This window comes from Cordyceps militaris, assembly GCF_000225605.1.
Source record: "Cordyceps militaris CM01 unplaced genomic scaffold CCM_S00002, whole genome shotgun sequence".
In the NCBI taxonomy this organism is placed as follows: Eukaryota; Fungi; Ascomycota; class Sordariomycetes; order Hypocreales; family Cordycipitaceae; genus Cordyceps; species Cordyceps militaris.
The window spans coordinates 251,398-266,933 of NW_006271970.1; the positions used below are offsets into that span (position 1 = coordinate 251,398).

The 15,536-nt window shown below is 58.5% G+C and overlaps 8 protein-coding genes across 8 annotated transcripts; 4 read left to right on the forward strand and 4 right to left on the reverse strand.

Annotated features, from left to right (window-relative positions):
- Positions 1-110: 110 nt before the first annotated feature.
- On the reverse strand, positions 111-2,906 carry CCM_02011 (von Willebrand domain protein; the record flags this gene model as incomplete). The annotated part of the gene is made up of 3 exons (XM_006667165.1): positions 111-1,828; positions 1,882-2,518; positions 2,571-2,906. 3 exons carry the CDS (start codon positions 2,904-2,906, stop codon positions 111-113), a joined length of 2,691 nt encoding a protein of 896 aa, XP_006667228.1.
- Positions 2,907-3,034: 128 nt separating this feature from the next.
- Positions 3,035-3,283, reverse strand: CCM_02012 (uncharacterized protein; the record flags this gene model as incomplete). Its single annotated transcript, XM_006667166.1, has 1 exon — positions 3,035-3,283. The coding sequence occupies one exon, from the start codon at positions 3,281-3,283 to the stop codon at positions 3,035-3,037; it is 249 nt and encodes an 82-aa protein (XP_006667229.1).
- Positions 3,284-5,010: 1,727 nt separating this feature from the next.
- Positions 5,011-5,211, reverse strand: CCM_02013 (uncharacterized protein; the record flags this gene model as incomplete). The annotated part of the gene is made up of 1 exon (XM_006667167.1): positions 5,011-5,211. One exon carries the CDS (start codon positions 5,209-5,211, stop codon positions 5,011-5,013), a length of 201 nt encoding a protein of 66 aa, XP_006667230.1.
- Positions 5,212-5,521: 310 nt separating this feature from the next.
- On the forward strand, positions 5,522-7,494 carry CCM_02014 (amino acid permease 2; the record flags this gene model as incomplete). The annotated part of the gene is made up of 3 exons (XM_006667168.1): positions 5,522-6,210; positions 6,268-6,655; positions 6,709-7,494. The coding sequence occupies 3 exons, from the start codon at positions 5,522-5,524 to the stop codon at positions 7,492-7,494; spliced, it is 1,863 nt and encodes a 620-aa protein (XP_006667231.1).
- A 1,047-nt stretch (positions 7,495-8,541) lies between these two features.
- Positions 8,542-9,963, forward strand: CCM_02015 (uncharacterized protein; the record flags this gene model as incomplete). The annotated part of the gene is made up of 4 exons (XM_006667169.1): positions 8,542-8,685; positions 8,744-8,848; positions 8,903-9,121; positions 9,172-9,963. 4 exons carry the CDS (start codon positions 8,542-8,544, stop codon positions 9,961-9,963), a joined length of 1,260 nt encoding a protein of 419 aa, XP_006667232.1.
- A 1,065-nt stretch (positions 9,964-11,028) lies between these two features.
- Positions 11,029-12,441, forward strand: CCM_02016 (uncharacterized protein; the record flags this gene model as incomplete). Its single annotated transcript, XM_006667170.1, has 3 exons — positions 11,029-11,419; positions 11,476-12,080; positions 12,124-12,441. The coding sequence occupies 3 exons, from the start codon at positions 11,029-11,031 to the stop codon at positions 12,439-12,441; spliced, it is 1,314 nt and encodes a 437-aa protein (XP_006667233.1).
- Positions 12,442-12,819: 378 nt separating this feature from the next.
- On the forward strand, positions 12,820-13,425 carry CCM_02017 (GrpB domain protein; the record flags this gene model as incomplete). Its single annotated transcript, XM_006667171.1, has 1 exon — positions 12,820-13,425. The coding sequence occupies one exon, from the start codon at positions 12,820-12,822 to the stop codon at positions 13,423-13,425; it is 606 nt and encodes a 201-aa protein (XP_006667234.1).
- Positions 13,426-13,695: 270 nt separating this feature from the next.
- Positions 13,696-15,153, reverse strand: CCM_02018 (arrestin; the record flags this gene model as incomplete). Its single annotated transcript, XM_006667172.1, has 1 exon — positions 13,696-15,153. The coding sequence occupies one exon, from the start codon at positions 15,151-15,153 to the stop codon at positions 13,696-13,698; it is 1,458 nt and encodes a 485-aa protein (XP_006667235.1).
- Positions 15,154-15,536: the final 383 nt, after the last annotated feature.

A 15,536-nucleotide genomic window follows, 5' to 3' on the forward strand; every position in this document is an offset into this window, starting at 1 on the left:
ATTAATGACCGCTTTCAATGTAGGTCTATTTTCGGAGATATCAATTTCCTTTATTGACTATTTCATTCTTTCCGTCAATGACCGCTCTTCTACATATCCCACCCCCAGTCTCAACAAAAACACCCCTCCGCCGCCGCCAGCGACTTCCTCATGACCTCCTCCGACCGGCCCGGGAAGACGTCAAACACGCAACACAGGCTCGTCTTGACAAAGTACGTTGCCCTATCGTGCGCGTCGGCCCATTCGCGCTCACGACCCGGCGCCCTCGCGCGCAAGTACGCCATGACGCACAGCACCAGCCACATCTGGTCCTTGTCGCGCTCGCGCCCGCGCAGCGCCGCGATGACCGCCGGCACCGCCGGGATGCATCCCGTGTCCGGAAACAGGATGCGCCCCACGACGCGCGCGTCAAACGCGCCGTTGCCGTCCTGCGCGCCAATCACGCGCGCCACCTCGTCCCGGCAAGCCGTCTCCGGCACAGGAGCATCGCAGCCTTGCGCCACGACGTCGCGCGTCAGGAACAACTGGCCCTGAGGCAGCGTCTGCGTCGCAAAAGCAACCTGGAACGTGCACGCTGGCGAGGCTGTCATCGTCGTCTTGGAAGTGCCGGCTGCCTTGTCCGTGTGAGCTTCCGATGCAACGAGGACGTTCGCTGGCGGCGGCGGCTTTGGCCTGGCGACCGCCACCTGCACGTCTGGAGCGCTCGTTGATGCCGCTGCGACAGTCTGCGAAGCGGCCGGTCCCAAATTGACAAAGCTGGCGCGAAAGCCACTCCCGAGCGGCACACCGGACAGGACGCTCCTCCCGCCATGCCCGCCGCCGCCTGCGCCATAGGTCATTCTGGCCGCTCCGTCCACCACGGCGACAAGGCACGTCTGCGAGCTCGCGAGGCCGTACGTCCTGCCGAGCCGCACAATTTCCGCCTCGGCGCGGTCCTTGTCGTGCGCGTCCGCGAGGGTCGTCATCGTCTGCTCCAGCCCCTTGATGAGGGTGCGGGCGGCGATAGCGTGCACAAGACGCCCCGCGGTGGCAAACGCGGCCGGCACCTGCATCGTCCGCGCCGACGCGGCGCTGCCGGCAACGTCGTAGTGGATCGTGGCCGTCAGGGCGGCGGCGGTGCCTCCGCGCCGGAGGATGAAGTACCAGCAGCTGCGCACCGCCCAGTCCGTCGGCAGCGGCGCCTGCTGCTTGCGATGGTCGTGCACCGCCACGCCGCCGCCGTAACCCCAGTCGATCGACCGCACGCGGATCGGCGCGCGGTTCATCGCCTCGACGAGCGCCGCCGACTGCCGCCGTCCGTAGTCGCCGTCGTGCAGAAGCGATGTAGCGATGTAGCGGGTCGCGCCGGTGCCGGCGCCTGCCAGGCCCTCGCACAAGCCGCGGGCGTCGTCGCCGAGGCCAACGGCGAAGACGCGCAGCAGCGTAGACTGCGCGGCCGCCTCAGTTGTCTTTGTGCGCACGCTCTTGACGGCCTGCGCGACGCCGCTCACGTTCACCCCGTCGGTGAGGACAATGACGGAGCAGCGCGGCTTGTCGGGCTGGCGCCGGCTGAGCGCCGCCGTCAGGGCGTTGCTGATGTCGCTGCCGTCGGCCGTGGTGGTGGTGGTGGTGGCGAGCTTCGGCACGGTGGCTGCGACGTTGGGGGCGTCCAGGGCGAGGCTCTTGCCGCCGGGCAGGATGGACCATGCCCAGCGGCCGAAGCTGTGAATGTTGAAGGAGGACTTGGGGTGGGTGGGCAGATGGGCTAGCATGGTCTTGACGACGTGGTTTGCCATTGTGATGCGCGGACCGGCCATGCTGTGACTGCAGTCGACGAGGAAGATGTATTCTGCAAACCAATGGATGGTCAGAGCTTGTCAAAGTTGATAACTGGTTGCTTACCGTGTTCTGCAGGCTCCAGGTCGACGGTGGAAACGAGCGTCAGCGCAACGGCACACGTCTCGGGCTGCCCTGGCACGGGGGCGGCGAGTTTCTGGGCGACGCAGCGGGGCCGGTCCGAGGTCGATACGGTCCACACGAGGACAAAGTCGTGCTGGAGAAAGGTGTCGCTGACGAACTCGACGTACGACTTGCACTTCCTGTACGTCGCGCGCTTCGCCGCCGCACTGAGCGGCTTGAAGGAGTCGTCGGACCAGCCGCCGGTGATGGTGGCACGGTGCGACGTGCTGTTGAGGTCGAACAGCACGTCGTCCTCGTGGACCTCGACGCCGACGGTTATGGCGACTGCGTTTGGGCCCGTCGGGGCAGTCGGTATCGCGGCGACGCCCATCGGAGAGGCGCCGTCGCGCTCGAAGCCTGTCGGTATGCTGAGCCGGGCCGAGTCTTGCAGCGTGTCCCTCGCAATCACGTACACATACGTCACGCTATTTCCCCCCGCCGTGTCAGTATTCTGTGATTTCGCCATACAGTCATCCCAGTCCTCTTGCCTGATTTCAATCACCGAGCTGGGCGGGACGGCACCCAAGCTAATTTGGAGCACTTTTTCACCATTGCAGGGTTTTAGCAAAGAAAGCTGCTTCTGTTCAGAGCGGGCAAGCGCGAGACAAATGGGTCTGACCTTTTTCATGGACCGGATCCAGCTTCCACGCCTGCACACCGGCCGTGCTCGGCGCTTGGTCCGGGCTGCTGCTGCGCGTGTCGTCGACCCGGGCGTGGACGCGCGCGCGGCCGTCGATTCGGGCGCCAAAGTCGACGACGGACGCCCCCGGCGGGACTTGGAACACGTAGTGCGCCGCGCGGCCGTCGACGTCGCGCCGCGCCTGGTACGTCTCGACGAGCGTGCCCTCGACGAGCACGTCCTGCACGAGGTAGGCGAAGTGCGTGCGGAGGAGCGCGTAGTTGCTGGGCGCCCAGTGCTGCTCGGAGTAGACGCCCTGGCGGCGGTGCACGGGGCCGACGTGCGCCATTGTGTTTACGCAATGGGGTCTCTTTGGATATGGGAGATCAGGTATGGCGGCAGCACGCCAGATATGTATATGTAGAGTGAGGGGCTAGGCTTGCGTACGGAAGGCGAGTGAAATCAGGCACGGCGGTACTACGCCGGACATGTATAGTGAGGGGGGGGGGCTGGAGTACGGAAGGGGCCGTGAGGCGGCGCGTTGGATCGCGTCTTGTTCCTCAACTCTGTGCGGTTGGGAGATGAACGCACACGAGACGGGCGGCGGCACGGGTGCCGGACTGCATATGCAACAGCATCAGAAGGGACAAGGCGGCAGAGTGAGCAGCCGTCGCGGGGTTGTAAATGCAGCTTCATAGGAGGGAATACAGGGTTTGCCACTGCCATCTCCGTGTAACACTGCGTCTCTTCATCTATTTGGACAAGCCTGATCGTCAGGGCTTCTTGGGCTGGGCTGGCGAGTGTCTGCTGGACGTGTCACAGGAGACTCAACAAGCGTATTGTATCAATTGCGGTCATGTGCTGCCTACTGTTGCACAACACGAGTCGGGAAAACTTTCACTTTTATCAAGCCGGATTCACTGCTTCCAGCAACTGGTTCTCACTCGCACGGCATATATACTTCCATGAACAGCTTGGCCTGTTCCTCACCATCATTCGATCGCCAATCACACAGCTACAGTAGAACGACACGGAAGTGTTGCACGTAGTAGTATTAAATTCCACCATCATCCTTTGCTTCACGATGTAGTGGTTTTGCGCTGTTTCTCCGTCCTGTCTGACTCACATCAACACATCGTGACACCACCAGCATACACAGGGGTGGCGCGGGAAATTTAGACTTTTTTTCATCAAAATTTTGCTCTACAAGTTTGCCAAGCTACATTGACTAGTACAAGAACACGACCGATCGATGCTGGCCGCGTCCCAGTAGAGCAGTGCCGTTGATACATATGTACGGCCGGCCTCTTCGGCGTCTAGAGGTGAGTGAGAGGGGTGGTACCAGAGGGAGAATGTGGACAGGAAGTGCGGTTGCTCTAACTCATATTGCAGATAGTCATTACTTTGCAAGATTGTCTTTTGTAGCTAGACTCACAATGGCATGTTTGAAGCTTCACTAGACCATGGTGCATTTTTCTGGTCACCGACACATTAAGATTTGACAATCCAGTAGCTGTCCCGCCAGCACACTACTGCTGACTTGAATGCAACTAATACAGTCTAAACAATAGCACTATTTGACGAATACTTCCTCGCACATTCTTTCTCGATATTGGGCTCTTTGCTGAGTTCCCATTTCTGCCTCGGCCATGTAGGGTAGGTAGGTAGGTATCGAGCGGCCAACGGGCTTTCCAGCATGGTGGTCGTGGAGGCTAGAGACTAAAACAAATCAGATATTACGGTACTATTTGTCACGCATATTCTCTTTTCCAGAAGAAGATGCAAGGGACGAGTCCATCTGATGGCTCCCTTTCCAGCGGCAGACTAAGCTTGACGACGCGGTTGAAGCCCTCGTCGCTGTTCCTGGTACAAACTTGGCAGCATCATACATGTACAGAACTCGGTCATGATATTTACCGACCGTGCTTCTGCTGTTCGGCACGGATTGCCGGAGACGAGCGGATGTGGCGGCGGGGAGGTTTGTCGTCTTGCAGGGGATGTACAATCGATTCTTCAATCGATTTTCAGCGGGCTTAGTGGAGATGCAGCAGAGATGCAGCACTTTTCCCTGGGAATCTCCACTGAACGGCAAATAAGCACCCCTGTGAATCCATTGAACATCCACTGTGAATCCACTGAAACATCTTCGAGGCGCCACTGAAAACCCCTGGGGTCGCCGCTCGCTGGGGCAAACGATCAAAGTTCCATCTTCCATCATCTCGACGAACAGCAAACGCCATCATCACCAACCGTTCTTCATTAGCGTGGGCTCGCAAAAGGAAAAAAAAAAGACGTTGTATGATGATGACATGCCCCTGCTGCGTCTGCCGATAAAAGAGCTCCCGACGACCATCCCAAGTCAGATGTTTCCGCCCCTATCCCACCCTCCCTTTCGTTGTGCTGGCTTCATCCCCCCCATCAATGTATTCCATCCGTCGACAAGATCTCAGAACTCATTCTGCGACCGTCGGACTGAGCCTGTAGGCAAGCGAGCTGGGGCCGTATCTCAAAATGATAAACTGACAGCAGACGAAGTGGGCTCGCCTTCCATCCCTGCGCAGTTGCGCCCGCAGCAACGAAGCCTCGCCAGAGATTAGCCTCCGAGACACGCCGAGCCTGCTGTCGCCTGTCGACCATTGACCAAGTTGGTACATAGTGCAGATGCACGTTGTACATTGCAGCAGTCCATCGTTGTCTCACCACCAACTTGCGCCAGGTTCATGGACCTATGTACAGCCGCGTACTGCTCGAAAGAAATGAGACGAAAACAACTTCACGGGCGCTCAACCAAACAGCCAAATGTTTGGGCAACGACAAAAAACCAATACGGAGTACTCGGGCGATCATCGCCAGATCCTCTTGGCGGGCTAGTGTCAACCAGATCCATCCTCTTGCACACCACCAACTGCTCCAGTAGATCGTTTACGAGTCATCTGCAAGGCAGGGGATCGTTGCGCTGGCACCATGTACGGAGTCCGTTGGGTTGCACCCACTTCATGCCATCCCAGCCCACTGGTACTCTACCCAAAGAGCCAGAAAGGCCCCCAAGCCCCTCACAGCCCAGCGGAGCAAACCGTGGCCTGTGTAACCAAGTTGAAAAAGAAAAAGGCATCGTCTCCTCTTAATTGTGGCGTATGCAACTTTCCGTCTCTGCAACATCGACACAGCTACCATCACATCACTCAAGCGCAAACTCGACCAACGCCCTCACTCAGTATGGCAGCTACGACAACTGACTTCCACGCCAACAAGGACGCGGCTATCATGGAGTTGACTACTCCTCGCTCCTTCTCGGGAGCCCAAGATGACACGGACTCCATCTATTGCACTACGGGGGCCGACAATCGTGACATGGAACGCATGGGTCGCAAGCAAGAGTTCATTCGCCAGTACCGTGTCTTTTCCATGATTTCCTTCGTTTCCATTGCAACATCAGCCTGGTGCCTAGGTGCTTTCGAGGTCACTCCCGCATTGGTCAATGGCGGTATTCCCAGCATGATCTTCTCCAACGTGTGGTGCTTCGCCGGCTACCTACCCATCATTCTCAGCATGGCCGAAATGTCTAGCATGGCCCCCATTGCGGGTGCCCAGTACCATTGGGTCTCTGAATTTGCACCCGAAAGCTGTCAGCAACTTCTCAGCTACCTGACCGGGTATGTGCTTCGTCAAGCAACGCCACATCACATTTTATATTGACCTTCTCCGTCCAGATGGTCCTCGACTATGGCCTGGCAGGCTGGGAATGCGCTGGGCTTATTCCTGGTCGGAACTCTCATCCAAGCAACCATCACTCTCAACAACCACGACTACGTGGCTAAAACCTGGCATGGCAGTCTTTTCGTGATTGCGGTTTCCTGCACCACCGTCCTGGCCAATATTTTTGGGTCAAGGATTATCCCTCATACCCAAAATGCCATCTTTGCACTCTCGCTTCTCGCCTTTGTCGCTTTCCTTGTCCCCATCTGGGTCAACGCGCCGATGGCCGACTCCAAAGACGTCTGGACGAACTGGGTTGACAGAGGCAATTGGGGGAACCTTGGGCTTTCTGTCATGGTTGGACAGCTCCCCGCCATGGCGGCGTTCCAGGGAATTGATACGGTATGTTGCGACCTCAATATTGATACAAATTACAAGCACCACTAATCGCTCAGGCTGCGCACATGTCTGAAGAAGTTCGACAGGCGTCCGTCTCGGTTCCCAGGGTCATGATTGCAGTTCTCTGTTTCAACTTTATCGAGACGTTGCTTGTGGTTGTCACCCTTGGCTACCATATGCCCAGTGTCCAGGACGCCCTGGACGACGTGTCGACGTACCCGGTTGTTCATGTGCTCATGAAGTCCATGTCGCTACCCTGGGTCACTGTCTTACTTGTCATAATCTGTCTCCTCTTGACCCTGGGAAATGTCTCGTATCTCGCTGCTGTTAGTCGCGACCTGTTTGCGTTTGCTCGCGACGACGGCCTGCCTTTTTCCAAGTGGCTATCCAAGGTTGACCACGAACGCAAGATTCCGACCAACGCCTACATTTTCAGTGGTACCTTAAGCTCGCTCCTGTCTCTGGTCTACATTGGCAGCCCCGTGGCGTTTTATGCCATCACCTCGCTCGGGGCTGTGGCGGTCCTCCAATGCTACTGTCTCAGCATCGGGTGCATTCTGTGGAGGCGAGTCCGTCAACCCGACACCATCCCTGCGGCGCGCTTCTCACTCGGCCGATGGGGCGTCCCGGTGAACTGTGCTGCTGTACTCTTTAGCGCCTGGAGCTTCTTTTGGTCCTTCTGGCCTCAAACCAACCATCCTTCGGCCTCGGGCTTCAACTGGGCTTCTCCCATCTTCTCTTGCGTCCTCATTGGGGCTCTCATCTACTACTACATCATCGGTCGTAAGAGATACCTCGGTCCCGTGGCCCTGGTCGAGGGCCGCAAGGAGCATCTCTCGTAACGAATCTCTGCACGACATGAAAATCCACGCCACCCCCAATGGGAATCTAGCTCGAAAATAATAGATTAATGAAAGTTTCACCCATTTACATGAGAGAGCCTCGGGCCTGTGACCAACGGTTGGTGCGGCTTGCCTTGTTCGGTTAGAAGCAGTGGATGTCACAAATCCTTGCCATTCACACAATTAGGCAAATAACAAGCAAGAAAAGAAGCAATTTAGCGTGACGCCACTTGACCCCGGTAACGTCTGGTCCCCAGCCCTGCAAGCGTGTTGGTGGCTTGGTACGTACGACGCTCCCCCTCGCCCCCTTGCCGTGGTTCACCTCAATGTTTGCGCCATCACAACTCGGACAGGGCAGCTGCGGATATCAACCGATTTGGTTGGCTCTCAGGGGGCGGGGGAGGGGGCCCAAAATCCAGCAGTTTCTTCAACCAACACCCGATCATGAACCCCATGCCAAATTCTTCCCCATCTCCATTTGTCATTCTTGCTCGCTTCTCCGCTACCCTTGTTCGTACTCATCGGGATTAGAAGAGACGAAAAAAAGGGTCGGCCTAGTAGTTGATTGCCCGAACTCAAACTTGCGGATTCGATAGCGCCGGTGGCCTTGGGGGTGACGAAGTCGCGGTGCACTGCATGCAGCTATCTCTGTCCATCACGCCGTCCTGCCGAAGAGGTCGCGGACTTGTGCAAGCAACCATCCCATCGAAGAGATAAATTTGTGTATTTTTTGTTGAGGTTGTTGTCTTGAACAATGGGAAAGCAAGTGGGTTGACCAGGGAAAGAGTACATTACGTCTTGTTCATCTTTCCGAACTGAGTCTGTCATTTTAACCGACCAAGCCACAACGAGTTCCTTGGTATGTTGACTGGCAATACTTGGTTCAGAGTCAGTGGCTTTTGGCTTGTTTGCACTCGTTGCCTCTTTGTTTTGTGTGCGGTGTTTATCTTTGTTCCTCCTTCCTCCATCTCGTCTTCCTTTTCCAGCCCCTCTTCTTTCCCTGTCTGTTTTCCTATCCCCTATTCACGTCAGTCTTTTTCCCTCGGTATGGCGGAGATTCACGGCGTCTGGCTCGCGAGCGCGACGGGCATCTTCTTTGGCTGGGCGTTTCTCGCCTGGATCCTGCGCGTGTGGGCAAAGTTGCGGACAAAGTCGTGGATGCTCGACGATTATACCCTCTCTGGCTCGCTTGTAAGGAACACATGGACAAAGGGATGCGCGAATATTGTTGCTGACGTGCAACACCCAGCTGGCGGCATTTTTGCACCTCGTCTCCATGTGCCACGCCATTCGGTACGGATACGGCAAGACGCTCGATATGCTTCCCGCCGCGAACATGTTACAAGTAGACATGGTAAGTCACGCCCAGCAGAGATCAGCACGGAAGCAGCAACACTGACCGCCGTAGGGTCTGTACCTGGGGCAAATATTCTACATTATATCGGTTGGTCTCTGCCGAGTCGCGGCGGCACTGTTTGTTGCTTATATCTCGCATTCGGGGCCACACATTCGGCCGGCGCGGATCGTGGCGGGCATCACGGCGTTCTGGACAGGGGCATCGACGCTGGCGATTTGCGTGCGTGGAGAAGTTTCGCATCCGTGGACGACGATTACTGGACCCGATACAGTACGTTGTATATTCTCACGAGTTTTGGGGCAACACTGACATGGTTGTAGTTTGGCAGATGGCTCGTCATTGAGGTCACAGGCATCCTCCTCGAGCTCGGGCTATGGGGAGTCGCGGCCCATCTCATCTGGAGTATCAGACTCAAACGGTCAAAACGCGTCCTCGTTGTATGCGCATTTGGTGCTCGTTTATTGTACGCTGCAGTCGCCCGGAAATACTACTCGTGTGCTAACCCGATTCTCAGAGTCATTCCTTTCATCATTGCCCGCCTGGTCTTCCTCGACCCGCGAATCAAGACCGGGCCGGCAAACAGCGCCACCATTGCCGACCTCTTCACCGCGGCGTGTCTCTACCTTTCCATCATTGCCGGTGCCGCGACGGCCCTCAAGCCGCTTCTCACGTCCTTTTACGCCGAGCAGCCGGTAGTGGTCAACTGTACGGCGTCGTCATCGGGCCTGGGCTCCAAGAACCGGAGCGAGTCGGTTTCCCCTCTTGCGACGGTCGAGCCGGCCGTGCTGAGGGACCACAACAAGAAGACATCGAGGCCGGTCGTCATCAACCGCACGGCGGTTAGTGCGATTCTGTGGCAGCCGCCGTCCGGGCCGTCGCGCGGGTACGACAAGTCGAACCAGAGCGGTGGCAGCTCAGGATCGCTGCACAGCGCCGCAAGCTCTTGGACGAGGAACAGCAGCAGGGCGGATCGGAAGAAGAGGGATGCTACCGTGACGGGGTCGTCGCTGGGGATGGGGAGGAGGGAGCGTGGGCCGTCGGTGTCGGTGTCGGCGGAGGAGGGTCGACTGGTGATTCAAAAGACGACAGAGGTGACGGTCCACTACAAGTAGAGATTTCTACGGGGGGGGGGCCGTCCGTGTTATTTTATGTGTACTCTGGGAAAACTTGGGAGGCTTGTCATGATGCTTTTTTACGAATTTAGGATTATGCCATGATGAATCAATTAATGTACTGCATTTCGGCTCAAAGTCGTTGAATATAGATGATGTAATGGGAAAGAATTTATCACGGCCATTTCATTCTAATGCAATTGCTCAGTGCATTTTTTATCTTTTCGTGAAATGGCAGCAATGGCGAAACTGGTGATGGGGGCTTTCACTGCAGCCTGTATCCAACAAACAAGCCTCGGCCGCATCATTACGAGGAACATTGATCGTGGCTGTTGTAGTATATAGTCTGTTTATTCCGGTATATACTGAAATGTCAATCAGTGAGTAATGTCCACCCCGTGTTCGTGGATGGACGCGGCCCTAGCAGCAAGGTGGAGAGCGCCGAGCGCCGGATCCCGGCAGCCGACTGGCCGAGACGAGGTGGGACGGGCTACTAATGGCTTCAACCGCCACAGATTGGTAGCGTTTTCAAGATCAATTGAGAGTATCTAGTGGAGATGCGGAGAAAATCCTGCTCGTGACGGGAAAATGATCATGTGCCTGTATTGAGAGGTCAGGTTATTTAGGTTTTGTCGGTTTCAAAAGTGTTGGCATCTACCAATCGGCACACAATATCATGACGACGTCGCCCTCGCAAAGGGAATACAGTTTAGCCTTGATGATCTATCCAAACGCCATTCGATGATGGTTTCCCGTTTCTCCGCTTTCCGCGCCAGTTGCCCCCAACGTTAGTGGGGGAGGAGGTCCGGGTTTCCAAGGTCCGGGCCATAGACGATCTGGGGCCATAATGCGAGCTCCGCCTCGGACGGGTGGTAAGACTGAAAAGAAAAAAAAGAAAAAAAAAGAGGCAGATATTTCTCATCCCTTGATCCTCTCGCCGCTTTTTATTTTCCCCTTCCGAGGCATGTATCCCCGCCACAACGCGCACGATCGGGTAAACACGCCACAGTCCACCATCTCCGGTTTCCGCCCCGGCTTACCCGGCCCGCCGTCTTGGGCAAAACCATGAGCGAGCCAGCAAGCCCCAACGCGCAGCGTCCCAAGCCGAAGCGCAGCATTACCTTTGCCAACATCACCACCCGGAACAACGCCGCCAGCCGCCGCCCCGACGTCCCGCGCAGCATCTCCTTTGCGCACCCCCAGCAGCAGCAGGACCGCCGTCGTCCCGGCGCGCCGCCCCGCGCCCTCTCCTTTTGCGACACGCGCTTCACCCCCTCGGGCCCGAACCTGGCCCTCCGCCAGGGCAGCGTGTCGGGCCCGCTCGCGTTTCTCAACCCGACGACGGCCATTTTCGACATTTGCGCCGACGACGACGGGCTGCCGTCCGAGGCGACGGATCCGGAGCACGGGGGGGAGCGGGCACGTGTGCGGTGGAACGCGCGGGAGTTTCGCAAAGGTGCGGTTTTTCTCTCTCTCTTATATATATATATATGTACTCACAAAACACCACAGGCCGCCACGTCTTTGTCCTCCCCCGCGCCGCGCCGCTCGCGCACCGGCTGCGGACCACGTCGCGGCCGCGGCGCGTGCTGCTCGGGCTGCTGCGGATGGCGACCGTGTTCCCGTACTGGGACGTGTCGTGGCTGATTGGGGTGTGCTTCACCGTGGGCTGCGCGCTGTTTATCGCCTGCGGCTTCTTCTACTGGCTGCCGGTGGCGTACCCGGCGACGGCGTTTGCGCACGAGGCCGACGTCGCCGGCGGCGTTGTGGCGTTTGTCGGCGCCACGCTCTTCCAGGTCGGCGCCGTGCTGCTCATGCTCGAGGCGTGGAATGACCGCGCAGAGACCAAGTTTGGCGGCGCCATGGAGACGCTGCTTGCGGACCGGCGGTTTGGGCTTCGGAGGGGCGGAGACAAGGAGGAGGAGGAGGTGACGCGCCCGGAGAACGGAGGAGCGCCGCGAGACACGACACCCCGCCGCCAGCCCAACCCGTTTGGCGAGCGCGAGTGGCAGTGGCTGCCGTCGTGGCACGACGTCCGCACGCACTACGTCTACGAGATTGGCTTCCTCGCGTCGGCGACCATGGCGCTGGGCGCTGGGCGCGACCGTCTTCTACCTGTGCGGCATCCTGGCGCTGCCGGGCATCCACCTGAGCGCGCAGGCGAAATGGGGCGCGTACTACCTGCCGTACCTCGTCGGCGGCATCCTGTTTGCGCTCGCGTCGGTGCTGTACGTGCTCGAGACCCAGCCCAACTGGTACACGCCGCAGCCGTGCAAGATGGGCTGGCACGTGGGCGTCTTCAACCTGCTCGGCGGCGTGGGGTGGACGCTGGCCGCCGCGTTTGGGTACTGCGACGTGCATTGGTGTCGCTACCAGAGCGAGCTCGCGCTCATCTGGGCCTCGATTGCGTTTACGTTTGGCAGTGCGCTGCAGTGGTACGAGGCGCTGGATAAGTACGTCTTTGTGATTGAGGACTGAGTGGCGTTGAGGAGCTACCAGTTGAAGAAGGTCTTGTGCTTGCTGCAGATGTCAGTGTCATTAGACTATCATGTGACTCTCAAAAATGCAAAGACGTCGATTGCAGACTGCCTTCCACGTCTTGCCCAATCCCAAGACAAATAGGGCCGCCATCCGAGACCAACACCGAAGCTATACTTCTGCACTCTAGTCTCCATCATGCAATTTTTTTACGATTCAAAATTAGCACTGCTGAGCCTTTCAAAAGTCCCCAAGTGTGGATCTAGCGTATTCGTGCTCTTCTACTAATGGTGCTTACTCGGCTGGCCGATCTCATCAGGCTGCTACTTGCCTGCTTCCATCTTTTCCCCTCGATACGCAACCTTGCACCCAACAACCATGGAAAACGGCATCCAGGCATTTGAGCACCAAGAATGGGTTTCCCAGCGACGAGTCCCGCACACCATCACCATCGTCGACGCGGACCCCTCCTGGCCGTGCACCTTTGCCCAGCTCGCCAGCTCCATCCGCGCCGCACTGCCCGCCCCGACCATCATCGGGCTGCACCACGTCGGCTCGACAGCCGTGCCGCAGCTCGCCGCCAAGCCCGTCATCGACATTGACCTGCTCGTGGCCGACCCCGGCAACGAGGCCAGCTATGTGCCGGCGCTCGAGGCCGCCGGGTACCACTTGCTGTTCCGCCAGCCGCCGTGGTACGAGCACCGGCTGCTCGCGCTGTACGCGCCCGTCTTGGTCAACCTGCACGTGTACGGCCCGGGCGCGCTGGGGCGCGAGTCGCGCCGGCACCGCGCGCTGCGCGACTGGCTGCGCGCGTGTCCGGGGGATAGGGCGCTGTATGAGCGCGTGAAGCGCGAGGCGTCGCGCAGGGCTGCGGAGAAGGGGGAGGGCGTCGCGGCGTATACAGAGTATAAGGGGGATGTCATCAGGGAGATTATGGAGCGGGCCACGGCGGATGCAGCCAGGCAAGAGGCGGCTGGGTCCTGATTGATGTATATGTGTAGACGGAATGCAGATGGAATAGACAGTGGTTGCCGCATCTCAGGCGTGAGAATGCATAGTTGAGGTCAGAGAAGGGTTTTATTTATATGATGGTATCTGATGTAAAAGGCATATGTATGTTCACCGTCATCGTCGGATGTGTAGTAGAGGTCAAAGAAGGGCTTTATTAACAGGACGGCATCTGATGCAAGGGGTATATATATGTTCATCTCGTCATCGTCCAATGTATAAGTAGTAAACGCCCCAAAGGGCAATTTATATTATTATACCTACTGCAAGAGGCATGTGTGTGTTCATTTCGTCATCAAACCGATTTTGCAAAAACAGGTGATCCATGTAGCTCGGCAGTGCAACACCCACGTCCCCGCGCTCCGGACCAACAAGGTGCCGCGGAACCGACAGGTCGCCCTGCACAATCACTTGCAACGGCAACGACAGCGTAACGCTGCCATGTCCGGGGCCTAGGGAGAGCGCCAAGCGCAGTATGTATATCCGTGACAACAAGCAGCTGTGGAAGCTGGGTAGCAGAATCCTCTTGTGGTCGGCGGGCAGCTGAAACGCAGCTTCGACTGTGGCCGCCCACGCCGTGGGCTGGTCCACCTGCTTGTGGTGCCGCTGCCAGCCGCCGGCGGCCCACGTAAACGGCACGTCTGCTGTCCGCCGCGAGTCCGAGTAGTGCATGGACGCGCCAAAGTTGAGCTCGTGTCTGCAAGGGCGGTCCGGAAAGGCGCCCATGTGCGAAGTGTTGTAAAACGTCTTGGCGACCAGCTTGGCCGAGATGGAATGCACCGTAGGCAGTGACGCTTCTTCGTCGGCGGCGCCCTGCACACTCCTCGCCGGGGTGAATCGCAGCGTGAGGGCTATCCGCGCCGAAGACGCTTGCCGCGCATCCGACGACAATAGGACGACCGAGGGCTGCGCCGCCTCGACGCTCAGGACGCCCAGCTTGCGCGCCACGAGCGACTTTCGCAGCGTCTTGGATGCCGCGAGCTTGTACTCGGGCCATTTTTGGCCGGCGCCATGCTCGATATCCAGCGGCGCGTCCTCTGGGTACACGGGCAGGACGCGGACCTCGTGGTGCCCGCGCAGCACGCAGACGGGCTCCTCGCCGACATACGCGCTCTGCTGCAGCACGGCGACCGAGACGCAGTACTGCACGCGCGCCGTCTCCGGGCTCCCGTCGTCGCGATCGCCCCATGCGCCCGTCGTCGGCGGCAGCCGCAGGTGGTGCTCGCGCACCGAGGCGTGCTCGCAACGGTGCCCGCACGAGCCGATCGGCAGCCGCTCAGGCACGACAAAGTGAAACGGCAGCGCGTAGGTCTGGCCGGCGCGGAGGACGTGATCCCGGGGTGGCAGGGCGGTGCCGGGCGGCGGGGGTGGCATGTCGAGGAGCAGAAAGTGGTGCAGCACCTGGTCAATCTCGGGCGTCATGTAGTTGCGCGTGGCGGCGAAGCCGGCGAGCTGGATGGCGATGCGGTCAAAGGGCGTATCGCGGGGAACGCTGAGAACGGCGACGCCGGTGATGGGCGCGTGCGTCGTGTACGTTTTGGCGGCGTAGTGGTTGGTGATGCGGATTTCGATGCGGGCACGGTGGTGGTGGTGGTGGTGGTGTGACGAGTCGCACGTTGTCGCGGAGCCGTGTGACGTAGCGCGGAGGGAGCGGGAGCGAATCTTGGGCCCGGCCAGCACTGCGCGTATCTTTCCAGTTGGCATGATGGCGGAGGAGGGGGCGAGGCGATGTGAGATGCGGCCTGTGACGGATGTTGATGCCCGGGGTGCTGCGAAGGCCTTGTCTGGAGTTATGGCCGTTTGGTGAGAGGGGAAACGACTCGGGTTGTAGGCCTAAACACACGCAATCGGTGTTTCGCTTGACCTGGTTTCACATAGTTCGAGAAAGATGGGAAGAACGTGGGATGGGCAGGATGTATGTAGGATCGAAAAAAGGGAACTTGCTCAGGGACAGGGTCAGGGTTGAGGGGTTCGTCTGACTGGCACTGCGGGCAGAAAGCATGGGCATGAATAAATGAAGTGTCTCGGGCGTTTGATTCGCTTGTGGTGTCGTTCCTCCGGGGGTAATGCTTTTCCGGTCAAGACAA